Source organism: Plectropomus leopardus, chromosome 10, assembly GCF_026936395.1.
Source record: "Plectropomus leopardus strain MGB_pleo_1.0 chromosome 10, ASM2693639v1, whole genome shotgun sequence".
NCBI classification, from domain to species: domain Eukaryota; kingdom Metazoa; phylum Chordata; class Actinopteri; order Perciformes; family Serranidae; genus Plectropomus; species Plectropomus leopardus.
Genome location: NC_142185.1, coordinates 9,169,648 through 9,189,172, shown reverse-complemented (window position 1 = coordinate 9,189,172; position 19,525 = coordinate 9,169,648). Strand labels below are relative to the sequence as shown.

The following is a 19,525-nucleotide window of genomic DNA, read 5'->3' as shown; positions in this document are numbered from 1 at the left end:
GATTCTGCACTGGCACGGTCAAGACAAGAGGTCGAAGGACTTATCAGTTTGGATGATAAAACATCACATATAGAAAATTATAAAATCTATTATTATATGGTGGCCAATGGCTGCACAGCCTCCACCAGTCATGTAGGGAATGGTCAGCAGGTACACCTCCTGAGAAAGGAGGTCCCCTCTGCAGTGTAAGAGTGTCTCATTGTATTGTTCTTTATTTTAACAAGTTCCTACATTAAGTTTTTGGCTGTGCTGCAACAGCTGGGACAGACCCATGAACACAAAAGTCTGTGACTTGACTGAATGCCACCACTTCCTGTTTCACGACGTTCCAGCCATAGAAAAGGTATTGTGAATAACGGAGTAAGAATTTTGAGTATTTTTAGGTAAAAGGTTACTCCACTCGAAAGTTTCCTTTTAAGCCCTGTCAGATATCAATGAAGAAAATTAGAATACATATTTCAGAAAGTGGCAGAAATGCTGCCCGTCTCCGGTCACCAATCTGCATGTTGTCTCTAAACACAAAGTAAAATTGTTAGTTTGATGTTCAGTTCCAAATTCATTTATCACTTACTTTGACTTAGATGTTCAGTTCAACAGTTATCCAGTTTCTAACAAAGTAAAAATGTCATTTTTCCCAGGGGGGGCAGGTAATATCAGCCAAGCAATTTAATCCATCGCCTTTTGCTAGTTCCAAACTATCATTATTACATTGGACTTTAAAAATCTACTATGACTTAAAGGAGGCATAACGTGTCACAAAAAGTAAAAAATGTTTTGGTAGAGAGCACCAGAGATGATTTCTGTAGCCCAGCGTGGAAGTTAGCATCACCCTGGTTCCCTCATTGAATGGATTTTTCCATTGGAAAATTTCCATTGGATTTTTTTTGGATTAAGCTCTGTGGCAAACAAACCTTTGTGATACTATGCTTTCTTAGTGAGATAATCTTCACAAATTGACACCACTTTTGTGATTTTTGACATAAATGTAATCGCCAGAGGCAAAAAGTTAAAGTTGGCTATAAACAAACTACACCATGATCACATGACTTGACATGGCTATCATAACAAAAGCTGCCTGTTAGCATACGCCTTAGACACATAAAAAAGCTTCAAAGTTCACAAGTGGAGTATTTACTGACAAATTGCATGTCGTAGAACAAAACAAGAGAGTCTCTTAAGCCTTTTTTCAGGCTTCTAACATAACCACTGATGATGCTAATTGGTGCTGAAGCCAAGCGCCTGTATGAAGTAACGAAAGGGGCCGCTAACATCACTATAGTTGAGCAGCTGATGGCCTCCTCCTCCTCGTCTGCCAACTCCGTTTTGTTTCCAACATCTGTCTTCCCATCCGCCAGAATGTGTCCGATCAGTAGCTGTCCCTCCGCTAATAAAATGCATCCAGAGGGAGGAAGAAAAAGCTTCAAAGGCATTCCTCCAGTCGATATGGGAGCCTCCACAAATCCCCAGGTCCCCTCCTGTCTCCATTTTCAGCACAAATACTCCCTGTGTGTGTGAAACCCCCTCACACTTCACCATCACACTCCTTTCTCCTAAATCAACTCGCTCCACACTAATCTCAGCCAAAAGCCTTTTCCCTTCCACTAAAACACCATATCTCTAAAGGAGACCTAAAAATAACCTGGTTTCAGAGGTACACTGGTTGTCTTTTAGCTTTGCTTGACTCTGTCTCTTTCAGCCCTGTCTCCTCCAAATTATATTTCCCTACTGTGAAGCAAAACACAAGTGATCTTGGAAAATAAATTAAATGCTATAGTAAATATTTTGCTGCTGGGTTTAGTATCAGAATTTACATTTTCTAATTATGTTGATGGAAAAAGCATAGTTATTTCCTTAAGAACACATTTCTTGTTGCAAATAAGTGTAAAAGTGTAATTTCCAGGAGACAGATGCTATATTCAGAACATTTAGAAATTCAGTGAAGACAAAGGTTCAAATTTCCACAACCCAATTCAAAGATCTGTGGTACGCAAATGTCCCTGCAAATTTCATTCAGTTTTTAATATAAAAGTTTAATTGTTTTCTGAGTGACAAACTCACAAAAATCCACATTCCACAATCTGTCATATTGGCAGTGAAAATAATATCAGACCAACACATGAATTTCAAAGCTGATAACAGCAGATAGTAAGAGACAGCCCATGAATTAAAGCGCCCCGTGGATAACACCATTGATGTTTTTCACAGGTGTATTATCAAAGCATACAAATTAATAAGTTAACTCTTTCATCTCTGTGTTGTCAGTAGCTTACTGGAATCTAAAAAGTGCGTTGATCGTTATTTTAGTTGACAGACAACAATTAATTGATTAGTTTTCAACTATGAAATCAACTGGCAATCAATATGATGATCAATTAATCTGTTTGAGTATTTTTTGAAGAAGAAGAAGAAGAAGAAGAAGAAGAAGAAGAAGAAGAAGAAGAAGAAGAAGAAGAAGAAGAAAATACATACGCTATGATGGACTTAAAATGAAGTAATGTCTGAGACATCTTGTATCCAGCTCTTAAACGTGAAAAATGGAAAATATTTGCATATTCATAGATTCTGGATTTTTTAGTGGGTTGCCCCCAACCCACTAAAAAATGGGGGGTGGGGGGGGGGTAGCAGATGTGCTTTTAAGATTTTACTTTTTTTAAGATTTTACTTTTTTGTGTAAAAACCAACATGAGCCAGCAGATATGAATATATAATCACAATTACTTAAAAAAAACCTGCCTTGTTACTCCTCCACCTTAAAATTAGGAAGTTTTATTTGACATTTTCGTCAAAATTCAGTCGTATTCTCATTCTGTGACAAGTTATTAACAATATGTGAGGTGTTTTTGTATTTTGTTTTTAGGTTATTTGCATTTTTGGACTTCATATCATTTTTGCTATTTTCAAATGCATGCCTTATCTTTTAGTTAAACCCTTGATTTTTCAATTCTTTCCCTTTTGATGTATACCTAAGATCTTGTATGGGCACTAAAACTTTAACTTGGAGAAGTTAAATAGCTTATAATAGGTGCACCAAAAAAAAAAGTATGCCTACTTAGCTGAGTCCAGTTTACAACTGTTGTGAAAACCAGTCAAGAACTGCTCACACATTCCTGAAAGGAGGAATAACAGCACAGCAGCTGGTCAGCAGAAATAATCCAAACACATCAGCCTTACTGCACACAAGAAATAAATCCTGCACAAGTGTGCATAGGTGTCAGTTCGCTTTTTGAAATTATCTACCACAAAGCAGTTTTTTTTAGTTGAAGTGGAAGAGGAGGGAAGGAGGCAGATGAGGAGGAGAAATAAGGTGGGCTGAGATAGAGAGAGAGAGAGAGAGAGAGAGAGAGAGAGAGAGAGACGGAGGAGGAAGAAGAAATTGGAACTGCAGTGAGGAAAAATAAGAAGGTAATAAGAAGGATGTGAAATAAAAGTGCTGGCTTAAGTGGAAGAACACAGAGAATTAACACAAAACTGAGAGGTATACGATCTATAAAACAAACACCCACCCTTTAAAAGATGAATATGAACCAGAGCATTTTTTATACAATAAGCCAGTGCATTCCCCGTAATTAGGAAGGAATTTCTTACATGTGGCTCTCTCTGACGTCAATCCTGTACCTTCCCAGAGTTTGCTTTCTCTTCCCCGGCGCTGTGAATGTTTAGCGTTAGGCTGCTTTTGGCAAAGCTCCTGGACTTGGGTGCTAGGAGAGGTTGAGGGGGGAGGGTGGGGTTTCTTTGCTTGTTTAAAAAGCAAGCAGGGATGAGCATGGTAACCTCAGTTCAAGTATTTGGCTCTCCTGTGATTCTGCACTGTGTTTATATGTATGTTGGCAACAGCCACTTCAGTGAAGCTGAAACGTTTGAAAAGTTTGGGATATTTAGAAAAAAGTTCCTTAAAGTCAGGGAACTTCTGCGACGTCCTACCTGACAGTCTGGACTGGAATGGATTCCACTGTGAGTGATCTGTGAACAAAAAAGTGGCCATTTGCAATAACTATTTGGCAAGTTTGTGATGGTTTCAGTGTCTTAAGACTTGGAGTGAACTCACAAACTCACAAAGCTCCCTAGTACAAAGAGTTGTTTCTTGTGACGAAATTCTAAGAAAATTCTATGAAAATTCTGAGAATTACAGCATTTTCCAACTATTTCCTCTTGAGCCTTGGTCGTGGTAAAAATAAAAAAAATGTCAATTTACTCATAAAGTATTTTAGCCATCAAATGAGCTTCTAAGGATAAAAACTAAAAACTATTAGGACTAGGAAGGAGGGCTTTTACCAGGTTTAAAGGTTAAAGGTACAAAGATGTAGGAAATATATTCTCCAAATGCTGAATGACAGTGAGTTAATGAAATGCTAGTGATTAGATGTTGCAGGGAGAATGTTTGTGGTCAATCTTGCTTAGAGTACTTATACATTTACCACCTACCACAATAATGATATAACACCAGAAATTAAGTGAGCACAACACTAAAATAATTGCAACAAATGTTACAGTGCAGCAGTGTGACCACACAAACAGCACTTTTACAGTATCATATTTTGACTCAGTTCATTTTATTTCCACTGGATGTCCACACCTTGCAGGCTCACAAAAGGGTTTGTCTATGACAACCAATCACACTTGTTAAAACAATGTGTCATACCTTGCGACAGGGTCAACCAAACCTTCTAAGATAAAAGTTTATGTCCCTTCCTTGATCTGAGAATTTCCCTAAATCACCCTTAAGCTGGGACTTCTTGCTTGAAATTTTTAGGCTAACTCAGAAAGTTTGTGAATATGGCCCCTGATTTCCCAGCGGAGAAGATTCAGGTTTTTGACCACAGTAGATGTCATATTCGAAAACTGCTATTTGAGGTTGAAAAACAAAATGTTTAACAAAGCTAGATGAAGAAAACAAGAGGAAAAGTATACCTCTGTCAAATCCCTGGTGCAAGTTTCTCTGTAAATCCACAAAATTTGTCAAATCTGTTCGCAAAATGTCCAAGTTTAGCTCCTTACAGCAGTAACTGGGTCAATGAGTGCAGCGTGGTACAGCAATCATCTGACACAGGTCATATTAAGTGCTCACTGCTTTTGATGAAAGCTCAAGGGAAGCAACAATCCTCTTGAAACCCATTCAGATAAATTGTTTGGCCAGGTCCTGCAGAAGCAATTTCTATAGGCATGCAGAGAGAAAACAAGTCTCCATCTCCTGACTTGTGGTTTCATGACAGCTCCCTTAAATCTTCTAAAATAAATAGAAAATAACTTAAATGCATCCACATGTTGCAGAAAACATTATTGAGCGTGCAAATAAATATGGGATTTCTATGAACCTATTGTTTATCTCTAGAAACAGCAACTGCAGCATTTTAACATTTGCCAATTAGTAAACAACACAATTACTGCTGAGGCTGATGAGAATGTTATTTGTTTTGCTGGTGGCGCGAGAGGAAAGTAATTGGATCACTAAAGTCAAAATAATTTATCCTAGAGGCTCTGTGTATATCTGTAACAAATTCCCAGATAATCCAACAAAAAGTTGTTGAGCTTCAATATTTCAGTCTGGATCAAAGTAACAGACTAACTATCCAGCTGACAGAAAGACAGACTGACACTGCCATCCCTAAAGCAACGCCACAAGCACGGTGAAAAATAACTCTTTTCAAACTGATTCTAAATAAAGGTATTAATGTTCTAAATTAGTATTCCTGCACCACAAAACAATTTGTAATGAACTGATTTGGGTTCAATTCTGGGAATTCCCAGGAATACACAGCCCCACTTTTCCCCATTTCCAGGAAGTGTAATAACTGGAAAATAGGAACACTAATTATGTTGTAGGCTTAAACTAGTAAGGCTGACACATACAAAATATAGGCCAATGTGTCACTATAAAAGTACGCAAGTTCTTTACGTCATCCTGCCTGATGCATTTTTGGGAAAGGGGCAATGATGCATTTTTGGGAAAGGGGCAATGATGCATTTTTGGGAAAGGGGCAATGATGCATTTTTGGGAAAGGTTCATGCTTAGGGAGTGGAATCTGATTGGCCAACCCAATAAATAAAGTCTGAATATACACTGTTCTTGAAATCAGCAGCAATGCACGACTCAGCGCAATGTTAACTCCAAATTTATCTAGACATAATAAAGTAATCAAAATATTTGTGACATCACATCATATAAAGGTGGGCTACTGCACGTAATGTTTCCTTAAATGTTGCTTTGTAATTTTTTTTTATCCTTTTGCCCAACTTAAAATAGATAGGATACCGGACCCCACCCGCCCAAATCCCACATGCTGTGGGTCGACTCAAATCACTAGTTGATTAACATCAGGGTTAACCACATTTTTTTCTTTTCTTTTTGTGGCTGAATTAAAACATCTGTCACCAAATATTGATTTTCTATTTTTGGAACAGGGTTGGTCATTTGGAGTGCACATTTGATTATAAACTGCACCACACTCATGGAGCAGAGAGTGTACTCTGGACACAGACGGAGCACTAGAATGCCAAGCACAGCGAAACTTTGTCCATCGATCTGATCCAATCAGTTCTAATCCAATCTACTGATCAATAATCCACCCGCGACTTAAACTTCACAAAGTCCTGTTGAGGAAAAATAACTCAAAAAGAGTTCTGCCAGTACTGACCAAAAACTTCTGAATTTAGAGAGGGGACAAAAAAAGAAAAGGACACACACAAAAAAGAAAAATGGAAAGTTTGCCACCACACAGGACTCTAGTTCTGTGCAAAACAATGGACCTATATAGCATTCTTTTGCTTTAATAATTATTAATACCATCAAACAATATACTTCTTTGGTCAGGTTGGAGACCTGTAGGTTTATGCATATTTCTCCTTGGTGCACTGAAATATTAAGTTATATGTTAAAAAGATGTCAATTTGTTGGGATTCACAGTTTGTGTTCTGCTCCTGGGACAGAAAATATCTTATTTTACTGAAAAATATTAATCACTAGTCCTGATGTCTTTAAGAACAAGGAAACACAGGGCACTACATTTAGCTGACGACAGTCCTTTAACAGCATTCAGTCAGCGCTGCATCAACAAGATAAAACAGTCTCTTAGTGACATTATACACAGCAGCCATCTGCTTTGTGCTGTGATCTGTGCGGCTGCTGAAAGTGAGACAATAGCTGAAATGCAATCAGTTTGGAAACAGAGTGGCGTGCTCGTGCGTGTGAGTGCGCACGCGCATGTGTGTGCGTGTGGTTTAGGCCTGCGTTCACTAGCACGTCACATAAACCAGACCAGGGGATTATCTGTAATAATACTGACTCACTCAGGTTTTAGCCAGAGTTTACTGTGGGATTAACGAGCAATCTGATGCTGAGTGGATTGCGCTGTCATTGTGATTATTATTATTATTATCCATCATTGTGGACTCTGTGATTTAAACTGTATGTTTCTTTTAACAAGTGTACAGTTTGAACAAGCATCCAATAGCACACTTGAATTGCTGGAAACCCTGGATACACAAATAACTTTCTGTACCTGAGACAAGGACAGTGAGGGGATCATTTATACATTTTATCATGCAGCATCACACAAACTGCAACAAATTACAAACATTTGTAATTTTCCCCAAAATGGCTTAATATCTTATAACAAATCCATTCAAATTGTTACAAATGCTGAATATTTTTGACCATTACCAAAGAGAGAAAACACCAATAGGTCCTTTCTCTGATAACCAGAATGTTCCTGTATCCATCCTCTCTCTCTACCAAATGTCTATGGGAACATGCCAACTGTGGGGATACTTGCGCTGGGCTTAGTTTATTTGTTTTTCCCCCTCTCTACGTGCCCGCTGCAGGTTTGCCTGAGCTCCTCCGTTGAGCCTTGTGTGTGGATTCATAGTTCCCATGCCATCTGATGTCAACAAGCTCCTTCAGCAACACTAATCCACTCCCAAAACTCCCCTAGATCAGTCAGCGGTGGCAGCAATCTGAAGGACGGCCAAGTTTCGCACAAAGTGTTGTTTAGAACTCAAGAAATCACCTCATAAAACAATATTAACATCTACGAAACTCTACTGTCCATCACTTTACGAGATGGAATGAGGCAAAAATGCCCCCATAAAAAGTGAATTAAACATTAATATTCGTCACATGTGGACAAGCAAACAAAAGCAATGCTGTAAAAAGATGCAAGCACTTGAGTGATGTTTAAGTAATGAAATTCAAGGCTGTTTCGATCTATACCTGTGTCTATGGCAACAAGATAAACACTTTTTTTTTTGTGAATCTGTGAAATTTGACAGTTTAAATGTCTTTTTTTGCCATAGAGTCATTAGGGGAGAGCAGCTCCAACAAGCTCATACTTAACCACTTCCTCTTAACTTTTAATCTCTAAATTAAGGCCCTCTGAATATTCCTTACATTTTACTTTGTTTGTATTTAGGTCATTTACGACAATAAATATTTTATAACTTTTTTCACCAGAAGAATATGTGAATAAGTGACATTGTAAAAATAAACATGTTCAATTTTTCTATTTAAAATATTTTCTTCAGCCCAGAACAAGGTGTTCCAACCAGTCGAACCCATCTTCTCAACCCCAAGGAGGCAAAAGTAAGTGTCTGTAAGTAATGCATGTCAATGCAAAAATGTCCCAACTGACCCTGCTCTCCCCTACATACTGTTAAAAATCTTAAAAAGATTATTTAGAATTATTATTTAGGATTATTTAAGATAAAGACTTAAGATTATTTATTTACTTTTTTTTATTGTGTAACACAATTTCTTCTTATAATCTTACAAAAGTAATTACCCTGTAAAATAATGTGCAGGGTTCACTATCAGCTGAAATGTGAAGTAAAATAGTGGAAAGTCACTATTATTTAAATAAAGTAATAAGATACACTTTTAACCATTTGCATAAAAACATTTAAACTTCTGAAGGTGTAATATATTTGACATTATAAAACCAAATAAATGATTTTTCGGGATTCAGCTGTACTTCATTCACAACCCCTTACTGTCCAATTTGCTAGATGCTTTCTCTCTTCAGGCAATTTAACCAGAGATGGTTCAAGGTCAATCTCTCCACTTCTCTCCACTAGTAAGCAGTCCATTAGCCAGCTCATCTTTCCTTAAACTGCTGGGATATTTGGAAAAGCAGTGGTGGGGAGGGCTGGGCTGAGATGACAGAACTGTCAACATGGGCCTCTGACAAGGCAGAGCACTGCCATTACTTTCATGTGAGAGGATGGGTTAATTATAAGATTTGGTTTCTAATATGGAGCCTGTCAGAGGAAGTGCAGAGCTTATAACCGGTAATTAGACATAAATCGTTTGACTGAAGCCAATGTAGGGATGTGGGGGAGGGGGTGGGGTTGAGCGCAAGATCAGGCTTTGTCTGTGGTAAGGGGGAGAATGTATCATCCCTTAGAAACACAGACTGGAAGTTTTTGAGGTCTTAACGGCATTTTGGTTTTAGGGTGGGGCAGTATGACCCTAAACTTATATCACAGTGTGCTTTGAATATTGAATATATTAACAATGCATGCTGCAACAATGCATTCTGGGCTGTGAGATGATTGGATATTATTAACTGACTTTTGTTTTACACCTATAAAGTGTTTTTGAATGCAAGGTGGTGGAACATTGTTTACTGAGACTGATCTATGGGTGATTTCAATCCAAAACTATTTTAGGCATCTGCATGTTTGGAGGGTGCTACATTCAACTGAAACACATCAACAGTATGGCTATATGGCTGTTTGGAAAATGTGCTATGACTCCAAAACAGCTTGTGTCACACTTGAACTGTCTGTCGCCATTTCTACGCCCACGTTATCTTGGCATGTAAGCATGCAATTGTTTAAGCTTTAAAGCATCATGTGTTTTGTTTTTTTCTCTTTTTTTGCCATGCTAGTTGCATGGCTCAAGAGATGAAAATGTGAGCAGAACATTCCACTTCTTTGGTCCAGACTAAAATATTGTGAGAACTAGGGGGTGGATTGTCCTGAAATTGTGTACAGATGCCTACGCAGCCCAGGGGATGAATCCTAATGGCTTTGGTGGTCCTTCAACTTTTTCAAACGCCACCCCATGGCTGACATTTGTGGTTTCGGGTGAAATGTTTTGTCTACGACTGGATGGCCTGTCACAAAGTTTGGCAGTCATTCATGTCTCCCTAAGGATGAACTGTAATAACTTTGATGATCTCTTAAATTTTTGTATAATGCTGTAATCAGATGAATATTTTAAATCAGGGATCTTCAATGTTTTTCAGGCCAAGGACCATTAAACTGAAAGACAGAGGAGGGATACCCTTTACTACATATCTTGTATAAAACTGAGTCATATATTAAACTAGCCGGAACTCTACAATAACATGTAAGGCTACCTAAAGTGCCATGTGTAACATAACATTCTTATGGTACATGCAATTCTTAGCAATCAAAATAACGATGACTGTCAGATTCAGATATGGATGGTATTTTAGAGTCTCTTGCTCAGAAAGTTAAAAAAAGATCCATTATGGCTCACAATGCCGCACATTGATTTGGCGTTAGCCCGCTCACATGATTGCACAAGGATTATTGGGTAACAGACAGCTTGGCAGTTAGTAACGGAATTTATGTTTATTGATTTTTTGATGTCATTTATTGGCGTATTTTAAAATGTGTCATATCCTTTAAATCTGTACAATCTAAGATAAGCTGGAGAACATGATTAAAATATTCCTTCACACACTAGAATTTACTTGAACAATGTAAATTTTTTAGTTTTTGAGATATGCTCAATTTCATGAGCCGCATAAAAATCAATATTGATGGCTTCATCTGCATTAGAATTATTTCTCCAGTGCTTACATTTATATTTTTTGGAATTTCATATCGCTAAAATCTATACAACCTAAAATCTAACAGGTTAAAATCTAATCTACAGCCTCACAGCTTATGTGGCTGTTGACTCCGCAACAAAGCTTATAGTATCAACTGCACTGGCTAATCTGCAGTAGGTGTCACTGCTCCATAACAGTACAGTACAAACAGTTTTTGCCAAATACACTAGGTATGATCTTATCTCCATCAATGTGTCATTCTTTCCAATTATACAGACCGTTTAATAGAGCTACTTCTAGAATAAAATGCAGTTTTAGACTTCAAGAGGAGCAAACTAATTGGTCGTGTCCGCTGTTTGATAAAGTGTTCACATCCTGGCCTCGTGAAACATCGGTGCGAGCTCTGCTAAAAGCCTCGCTGAGCAGTCGAGCTCGCTGCAGTTTTTAAGTGGCTGGGATGACAGTAAGATGACACACAGGCAATGAAATGTCAGGATGTGAGTCATACTAATGAAGCAGCGACTGCATAAAGGTAGAATAAACCCCTCTGGAACACTCTCACACTAACTAATGTATTAACAGTGTGACTAAACACGCTACAATTACGGCCTTTGACTGCTTCGATTTTAAAGCGCCGTTTCATGAAGTGTCAGTCATGACGGCTTCACTGTTCACATAAAAGGGAGAAATGAAAGGGCCTGTGACTGTGCTCGCCCTGGACGACTATACAAGGAGCATGTCCTCATACACTAACAGACACACACTGACCGACAAACGTACACACACACACACACACACACACAGACACACACACACACACACCTACATGCAGTGTGATTCACTCTCTATGATTGGCTCAGTCCTTACACCAATTTTCTCCCTCTAATTACAATTAAAATAGTCACGCTTGTTTTCATGCAGAATGAGCAGACTGGAGCAGAGCTGAGAATGGCTCGCTTGTTTATTGTGGTGGTGTTGACAAAAGGGCCTTCAATAACGGGGGCCTGTGTCCAGCCTGACCTTTGCCAGTGGAGCTACAGGCTCGCCTCTTTCTCTGGCCAGAATATTAGCAGATTGTTTCCACATGCCATCCAGGAACTAAGAGGTTGTTGGTTCAAACCCCAGTACATGAAGTGCTTTCTACTACCCATGAACAAAGACACCCAGTTTATTTTAAGGATGCACAAACCATCTCGAGAGGTCATGTCAAATTGACCCTGCACTAAAACTGTGTTCTAAGAAATAACTAAGAGTAAGTGATGTAAAACACAACAACTTAAGTGACATCCCTGTCCGCCACCAGCCTCAATGAAGTATCCCCATCTAACTCCTGATGTCCTTCAAATCACCATTTATTTAAATGTGTTCCAAATGAACACTTCTCTGCTAATGGAAATGACTCTGCTGTTAGCCATTATGGTTTGAATTTTTGTTAAGCAAATATGTGTTTTTTTTTTATTATTATTTCTCTGTGGTTCAGGCATATTCTTTTAGCTTAAAATGGAAACAAGACTTAAGGCTCATATATGTTAATATAATGTTAGATTCGTACACAGAGACGAACAAAGCCTTCTGTCCACACTGCATTTTTCCCATATTTGTGCATGTTTTCAAAGATTTTACGAATACAGACACAACAGAGCAGTGTCACCGGAGATCGTTATTGACGATAAAGACAATTTAAAAATGGCAGGGAAAAACGTATCAGTAATATAATGAAAGGAAAGCTCCGTCCACATGTTGCATTATGTTTTAAATGGCCGCACCAACCACCGCACTAACCACCTCCATCTACAACGCTGCCTCTGTTAAAAGGTACATGTTTACAACCTCCTTAACCATGAATTTTGACTCCACCCTCTGTTGCCATCTACTGGATGAGGGCAGTGACATATACAACATTTGAAACACACGTATCTAATTACGTACGTAAAAGGAGCAAAAATGAGCCCTAAGATGCCACAGTCACACTAGAGGATCTGATAGGCAGTGCTCAGCTAAATGTTGGCATGTGAATCTAATCAAACGAGAGTTAACATGCTGATGTTTAGTTTTAACGTTTAAATAAGGTCACCATCATAGTTTAGCATAGAAAATCAGCCAAGTGCTACAGGTATTTGGTCATAATCCAAAGAATCCAATAATCTCACAATGATGATGATGCTCAATCTTAAATCAGTCGTCATTACAATTCATCCCATTGGGACAACACATTCTCACTCCCAACACGTTAAATGCCGATGTTTGGTCAGTGGCTCTACACTTTGAACTTTGGCCCTCTAGGTACCCATACCTGTTGACATTTTCAGGGTACAGCATTTTAATTTGTTTAATTTGAGGGCCGTTGCATGGCCTTCATAAACATGTGCATGCACCTGCAAACCTCTACATGTCACAGTCACAGGTGCTGACTAACGTGAAGACAATCGCAGCACTTCAAACATCATCAGTTGGTTTACTATGAATTTTTACAGCTTGTAATTAGTTTTTTGTTATCGCCTGCCATAACAACAAAATATTAATGTGATGTTATAATGACCTCCTCTGGGAAATTCTCTGTTTACTTACCTCCACATTACTGACAGAGTGAAAGTCCAGTATCAAAAACAACAACGACAACACTGTGTATTAACGGCACATTAAATGACATTACATAGGCCACTGAGGTCGGGGTGATTACATCATGCAGGCGCTGTAATCTAGCACTGCTTTTAGATCACTGTCAACCTTATTACAGGGTTTTTACTTCACTGCGTAATGTAACAGGCTGCCTTAATCCTCTATGTATGTAATACCCAGGTCATAACATCACTATCACTGGGCAGACCTATGATGACATTGATTTTCTATGGGGAGCTAAAGGCTATAGTACAGGTTTGTAATTTAGAAAACAAAAAAAACATATGATGGTTGTATGCCTCCACTGACTAGTCTAGTTGCAGTTACAGTTTACATCCATGTCTGTCCTGACTCACATGTAGCCATGACAGTTGGTAACTGTTCAAATAGGCTATTGATGTTGCTGCAAAGAAGCTGTATATACTAAAAAATGGGTGTTTCACACACATTTTCTACCCGACAGCATAGAAGATCAATACAATCAGCACTGTTTTAAGGTGGACACCAAGTTTATTGTCACCAGTTCAGTGTCAAAATAAATGTCTTCACTTCTTTTCCTGAGTTATGGCATTGAAAAATGGCAAAAACATTGTTTTTGCAGAATATTATGATCTCACATCTTGCATATAAAATGTCATCATGTCATTGCTTTATTCCATTAGATGTTTATGTGAAATTTTGTCATAATTAGGTTAGAAACTCTAGAGTTTTGGCCAAAATCATGTCATGTGAAGTCACAGTGACCTTTGACCAACAAATTCCAAACATTTCATTGAGTCCAACTAGACGTTTGTGCCAAATTTGAGGAAATTCCCTCAAGGTGTTCTAGAGACATTGCATTCACTAAAATGAGACAAACATGAGGTCACAGTAACCTTAACTTCTGAACACTAAACTCTAGTCAGTTCATTATTGAGTCCAAGTTAACGTTTGTGCCAAATTTGAAAAAAATTCCCTCAATGTGTTCTTAGGATATCACGCTCACTAGAATGAGATGGATGAGGTTACAGTGAGCCTGAGCTTTGACCACTAAAATCTTATCAGTTCATCTTTGAATCCAAAGTTGCGTTTGTGCCAAATTTTACAGAGTTCCCTGAAGGCGTTACTGAGATACCGCACTCGTGAAAACAGGATGAATGGATGGACAACCAGGAAAACATAATGCCTCTGCCTGTGGCTATCACCAGAGCAGAGGCATGTAAAATTAGGAACCAGGAGTTTTCTGTTGCTATACAGGGAGCTGGTGTTCAAAACTTCTTGGAGTATGTGTGTACTTTTTATTTGAGACATGACATTTGGAGTGAACTGAAAATCGGCTAAAATGGGACAAAATACCTACTGTGAAGGATAACCATCATCAGGAACACACTCTCTGCTGTGTCTGTACTCTGATGTGGTTTGTTTACTTGCGTTTTGGCATGAGGCTGCTGTGTGTCTGGTGAAGACAAAAGGGGATAGGGGCCCCATTAGATCCGTGCTTGCAACAAAATGTCCTCTGTTCTCTAAATGAATGTGTGAATACATTTGTGAGAGAGGAAAACACTTGAGGGGGTGGGCAGGTCGTGTCTATTAATAGTGTCTATAAATAGATCAAAAACATCTTTCCTCTCCCTCTGTCCAGTCGCTAATGAACCTTAACACACTCTGCAGAACCTTTCACCCCTAAAAGTCAAGATTTATGGGCAAATGGTGCTAGTGTGGCATGACAAAAGAAAATAAATATTATAATTAAGCTTCACAGGTTTAAAATTTAGAATGCAAAAATGTAGTAAATCAAGTCAGTTCACATGTTACATGTTATCTTGACACTGCTACATGTGGTTCTCAAGTGTTAGCAGACAGTGTTGAACAGATGTCACAGATCTGTTCAAGCATGCATTTGGCTTCAGAGTCAGCATGAATGATACTGCAACAAAAGGATGCCGTTAGAACTACAAACTTAATGCATAGTTTTTAAAAATGGGGTCGGAAAAATCAATACAGCATAGTATCACATGGCCACCATGATGAGAGCATGCATAATATGATGTTAACAGGAGAGGCTTGATGACCACTTTAATTGTGTGGGGATAAAAGATATATCGATATTAGTATTGGTTATCGGCCAAATGAGTGGTTTTATATCGGCATATCTGATATCCGTGCATCCCTAACTTTTTATGATAAAACTTTTTAATAATGCAAATACAAATTAAACTTTTGGTAGTGTACTATATTAACTGCTTTTTTGAGATCACTAGATACATTTTGCTGTGAAATGACTGAGGTGAGACAATTCAGGTTTAAAATTTTATCTTGTTAGATGAAACAGAAGATGACAACTTTTAACTCTGTGGACCAAATTTACAGCTGAAAAAAGAAAAAGGTAGTTAATAGCTTTTTATTGCTATATATGTATAATATATTGCAAAATATTTTAAATTGCAATAATGTATTGTGACCATATCATGATAATACCATATTGAGGGGCTCTCTGGTGATTCCCACCCCTAGAAAATGATAAGATTTATTTGTCATGCACTTTTATAATGTGGTTTGTAATGAGGTTGACATTTCGGCTGTGACTTAACTAGCTACAGAGAAGATTAGGCATTTATTTAACAACAGAGTTGAAAATGAGAATGACAGCAAAATATGGCCAAGGAGATATGTGACAAACATTTCTAGTTAGATACAAACCAAATTAGCACTCTAATAATCATAAACACATTGGTGTTTTCTTCACTCATACTTACTGTTTGCTAACTTTAAAGCACACCGTGGAGGTATCCAAAACAAAATCCAGCGTAAGATGTTTACAAGATAGTTACACTGACTGGTTTACAGCAGCGCTGCCAACAGTGTTTCAAAAATCAATAAAATGTTGTGCGGTGAGAAAAGACTCACTGCATGAGATGTGAGAAACAGTCCATTTATCTTAAAATGAGGACGCCTGACATTTTACTGTCCTCCTCCTTCATGCGATTAGATAACCTCCATTAAAAGGCCCTGGCAACCCCCCAGTGTCCAAGTGTTGCTTTCTGCACCCAGTGTGCTTGCTACAAACTATCTAATTGTTCCACACACCCTTCTGAGAGTGCATCTTTGTCAGGTCAAATAAACATTCCCACGGACAGACCGGTGTTTGCGTGTATTACACGATGTGTCAGCATCTTCCGTTGGATTTCCATGCGAGTGAAATGCTTGCTCTGTGGCTTGTCATTGCACGGATGCTCATTAGAGTGTTAGCTCCCGGTGCAATGGTGTGCAAATGACAGTGAGCCTGACAGACGTGGCCACAAAGACAAAATCAGAGTCAGGGCGACAAAGAGGAGATAGTTCAGCATCAGATAACCAGCACTGAGATTTCAGTGGGCTGAATGAGATGAACAGATAAAGAAGTGACAGAGCTTATTTTATACACGTACATTAGATTCTAAATTTATCCTCTGGACAAACTTTGACTGATTTACAAAGTTTAAATGTTTTGTTTCAGCAACAACTGCTAGAGCACCAGAGTACCATCATCACAGAGAAACAACAAAGCCATCAAGAAACAAACCTTTCTGACAATTAACCTTCATGACAAACTCACAAAACCACAGTTCACAGTGAGCAGTATTTATATTCAACTAGTATGCTCACACCAGCTCATTTATCTCTCCAACAGCAAATCTACAACATACACTCCCTTGTTTCATTCATCTAATAGGCTACTGCTCCTGAAAGCTGAAGTAATGAGCTTGCTATGTTATGCTAATGGGCGAAAGAGAAGTCTGGTAAATTACAAATGTGGGAGGACGACAAACCTCGGTTTCATGCAATTTGACTGATGACGAACGCTGCTGAACTCAGTGATCTTGCATAGATTTCTACAGCAGGGTTCCTTGGTGCACCGTGGTAAATACTTCATGTTGGTACTTCTTGTGATTGCTGGGAATGGTGGTACATTTACAATTTCTTAAGACATACTGCAATACTGGATCATAATGTGTAATATACTTATGGAAGATTGATTACATATCAATATAGTTATAACCTAAAGCATACATCTATGAAGAACCACTAAGGCTGTCAATAAATGGGGTATTAATGAACATTAGGGATGTCAACAGCCAGCCATTAAGTAGTTGACTGCAGCAAATATTTTTGACCACTTACACATGTCAGTCTACAGGTTGATTTTGTTACCCTTTAGCTAACTGCACTGCACGACACCATGGTCTGGTAGACGCTACATAGCTTGTAGCACCGCTTATTCAGCGTTTGCCCTTAGCTAAGCCATCTGGACCCAACAGCGTTGCTGCAGAAACAGTGTTCCCACTCTTCAGTCTCCCCCTGGATTAGAACAGTGAGTCAGCGGCTCAATTTTGAGCCACAAACCCCCTTTAGCACTGTTCACTAAATTGTCACTGTTAGCTCTGTTAGCACCATTAGCAGTTTCAGCATGGCAAGTTAACAATGCTAAAAGGGTTTTGCAGCTTGTAGTGAGGCTGCTTACTCAACCGGGCAACCTGGAGGGAGACTGGAGGGTCGGCAGCAAAGCATTCTATCATCAGGATGGCGATATAAGCTGTAAGTGCTGAATGAGCATCAAAGCTGGCTACCTAACCTTACCTCTCACCCAACCTAAGTGGTGCCCAGTGCAGAGTGGCAAGGAACCCAGAAGAGAGCAGAGGTTAGATGGTGGGCATGTTTCCACGGGTTAACTCAGCTGGCCAGCAGCAAAGCTAACAAAAAGTCAAGACATTTACACCACTAAACATTCAAAGTTCACCACTTCTAAATGAACAGGGCTTTGAAAAGCAGCACTAAAGCTCACTGAGTCAATAGAGACACTAAGATAAAGGCCTGATTTATTTCAACTCTTTTTTTCCCTAAAAATCAAACCAGTTAATTACCAGTCAACGGGTGCCATTACATCCAACGACCATATTAGTGTATACATAAATGTGATTTTAAGGACAGCTGGCGATCAACCACAAAAGTAAACACAATCAATAGAAAATTAGCACTATTTAACAATAGTGCTGCACTGACCACTGCAGTAATTTATAAATAATTTAAAAAGGAGCATTGTTTTTATTGAATATGTTGTCCATTTCTGGTATTTGTAATGATTTATCAGCAGGTAATATCTAGTAATTTTAAGTCTAGTGTAATATGGTTGTCAACCCCGTAAATGAATCTGTTGACGGGTATAAACTGCAGCTGCTTGAGTGATTACATTAGTTTCACAGACAGAAAATGTGAGCTATATCACAGCTCCAAATTCTGGAGGTGTTGTTTCAGAGCAAAAGTTGACAAGACTAAAATATTAATGTGATATGTTTAAAAAGTTTAGCAAAGAGAGAAGTTCATTATCCACCAGCTGTCTGGCATTGGCACCTTGCTAGATGCTGTCTGAAATTGTGGCTTCACAATCAATTAGTCTGTTACCCACTGATCGTCTTTATAAACCACACTAAGTACCTCTTGTGAGTTTTATTTCCTTTACTTTCAGCCTAAACAATGAAAACACTGTCCTGCAGAGAAGACAAAAACACAGCATCCATGAGTTTCATTCTGTCTGCTGGCCTGTTTAAGGGATTAAACTTAATTAGCTGCAGCCGATAAAAGGTCAGTTTAGTTTTTAGTATAATCAAATACTGGCCAACCAAAAATTAAAAAACCAAATGGCTTAATTTCAATCTAATTTCAAGGAACCACTGTGGCCCAAGAGAGCAGAGTGGTTTTATCTCCTGCTCTGAAATGTACCGAGCTAAGCTAAAACTCCACTGGAGCTTTTATCCTCCTGCGTTTCCTTCATCTTTAAAAAAAAAAAAAAGATATTAAATGGTATGACCAAGTGCATTACTGATCTGCTAGTATCTCTTAGGAATATTTAAAAGTTCAGAAGGCTTTGTGGCTAGGCTAAATATACCTGAAACATAAACTTGACATTTTGCAAGTCAACCAAGCCGTCATCTATCATTTAACAGCCAAAATAGCAAGCATGTTTAGCCTAAACAGTTTGATCTCGTCCCAGTACTGTGACACAATAATACTGTGGGACATCACTACTAGAATTAAATTGTTGAAGTATTTATATAAATACTGCATTTATATCCACAATTGAGTAAAGATTTCAA

General features: G+C 38.5%; 1 protein-coding gene across 3 annotated transcripts in view; it reads right to left on the bottom strand.

The window, feature by feature from the left end:
- The window catches only part of hdac4 (histone deacetylase 4), a 162,778-nt gene that overhangs the window by 114,503 nt on the left and 28,750 nt on the right, over positions 1 to 19,525 (bottom strand). For 2 of the 3 annotated variants that reach the window (XR_015777610.1, XM_088083005.1), the window contains exon 3: positions 3,922 to 3,960. The exons of the other annotated variant lie outside the window; for it this stretch is intronic. Coding sequence is in view for 1 of the 2 variants with exons in the window: in XM_088083005.1 (XP_087939131.1) it covers positions 3,922 to 3,960 (39 nt within the window). In the remaining variant the exon portion in view is untranslated. The remainder of the gene's footprint in view (positions 1 to 3,921; positions 3,961 to 19,525) is intronic. 3 annotated transcript variants of the gene reach the window in all.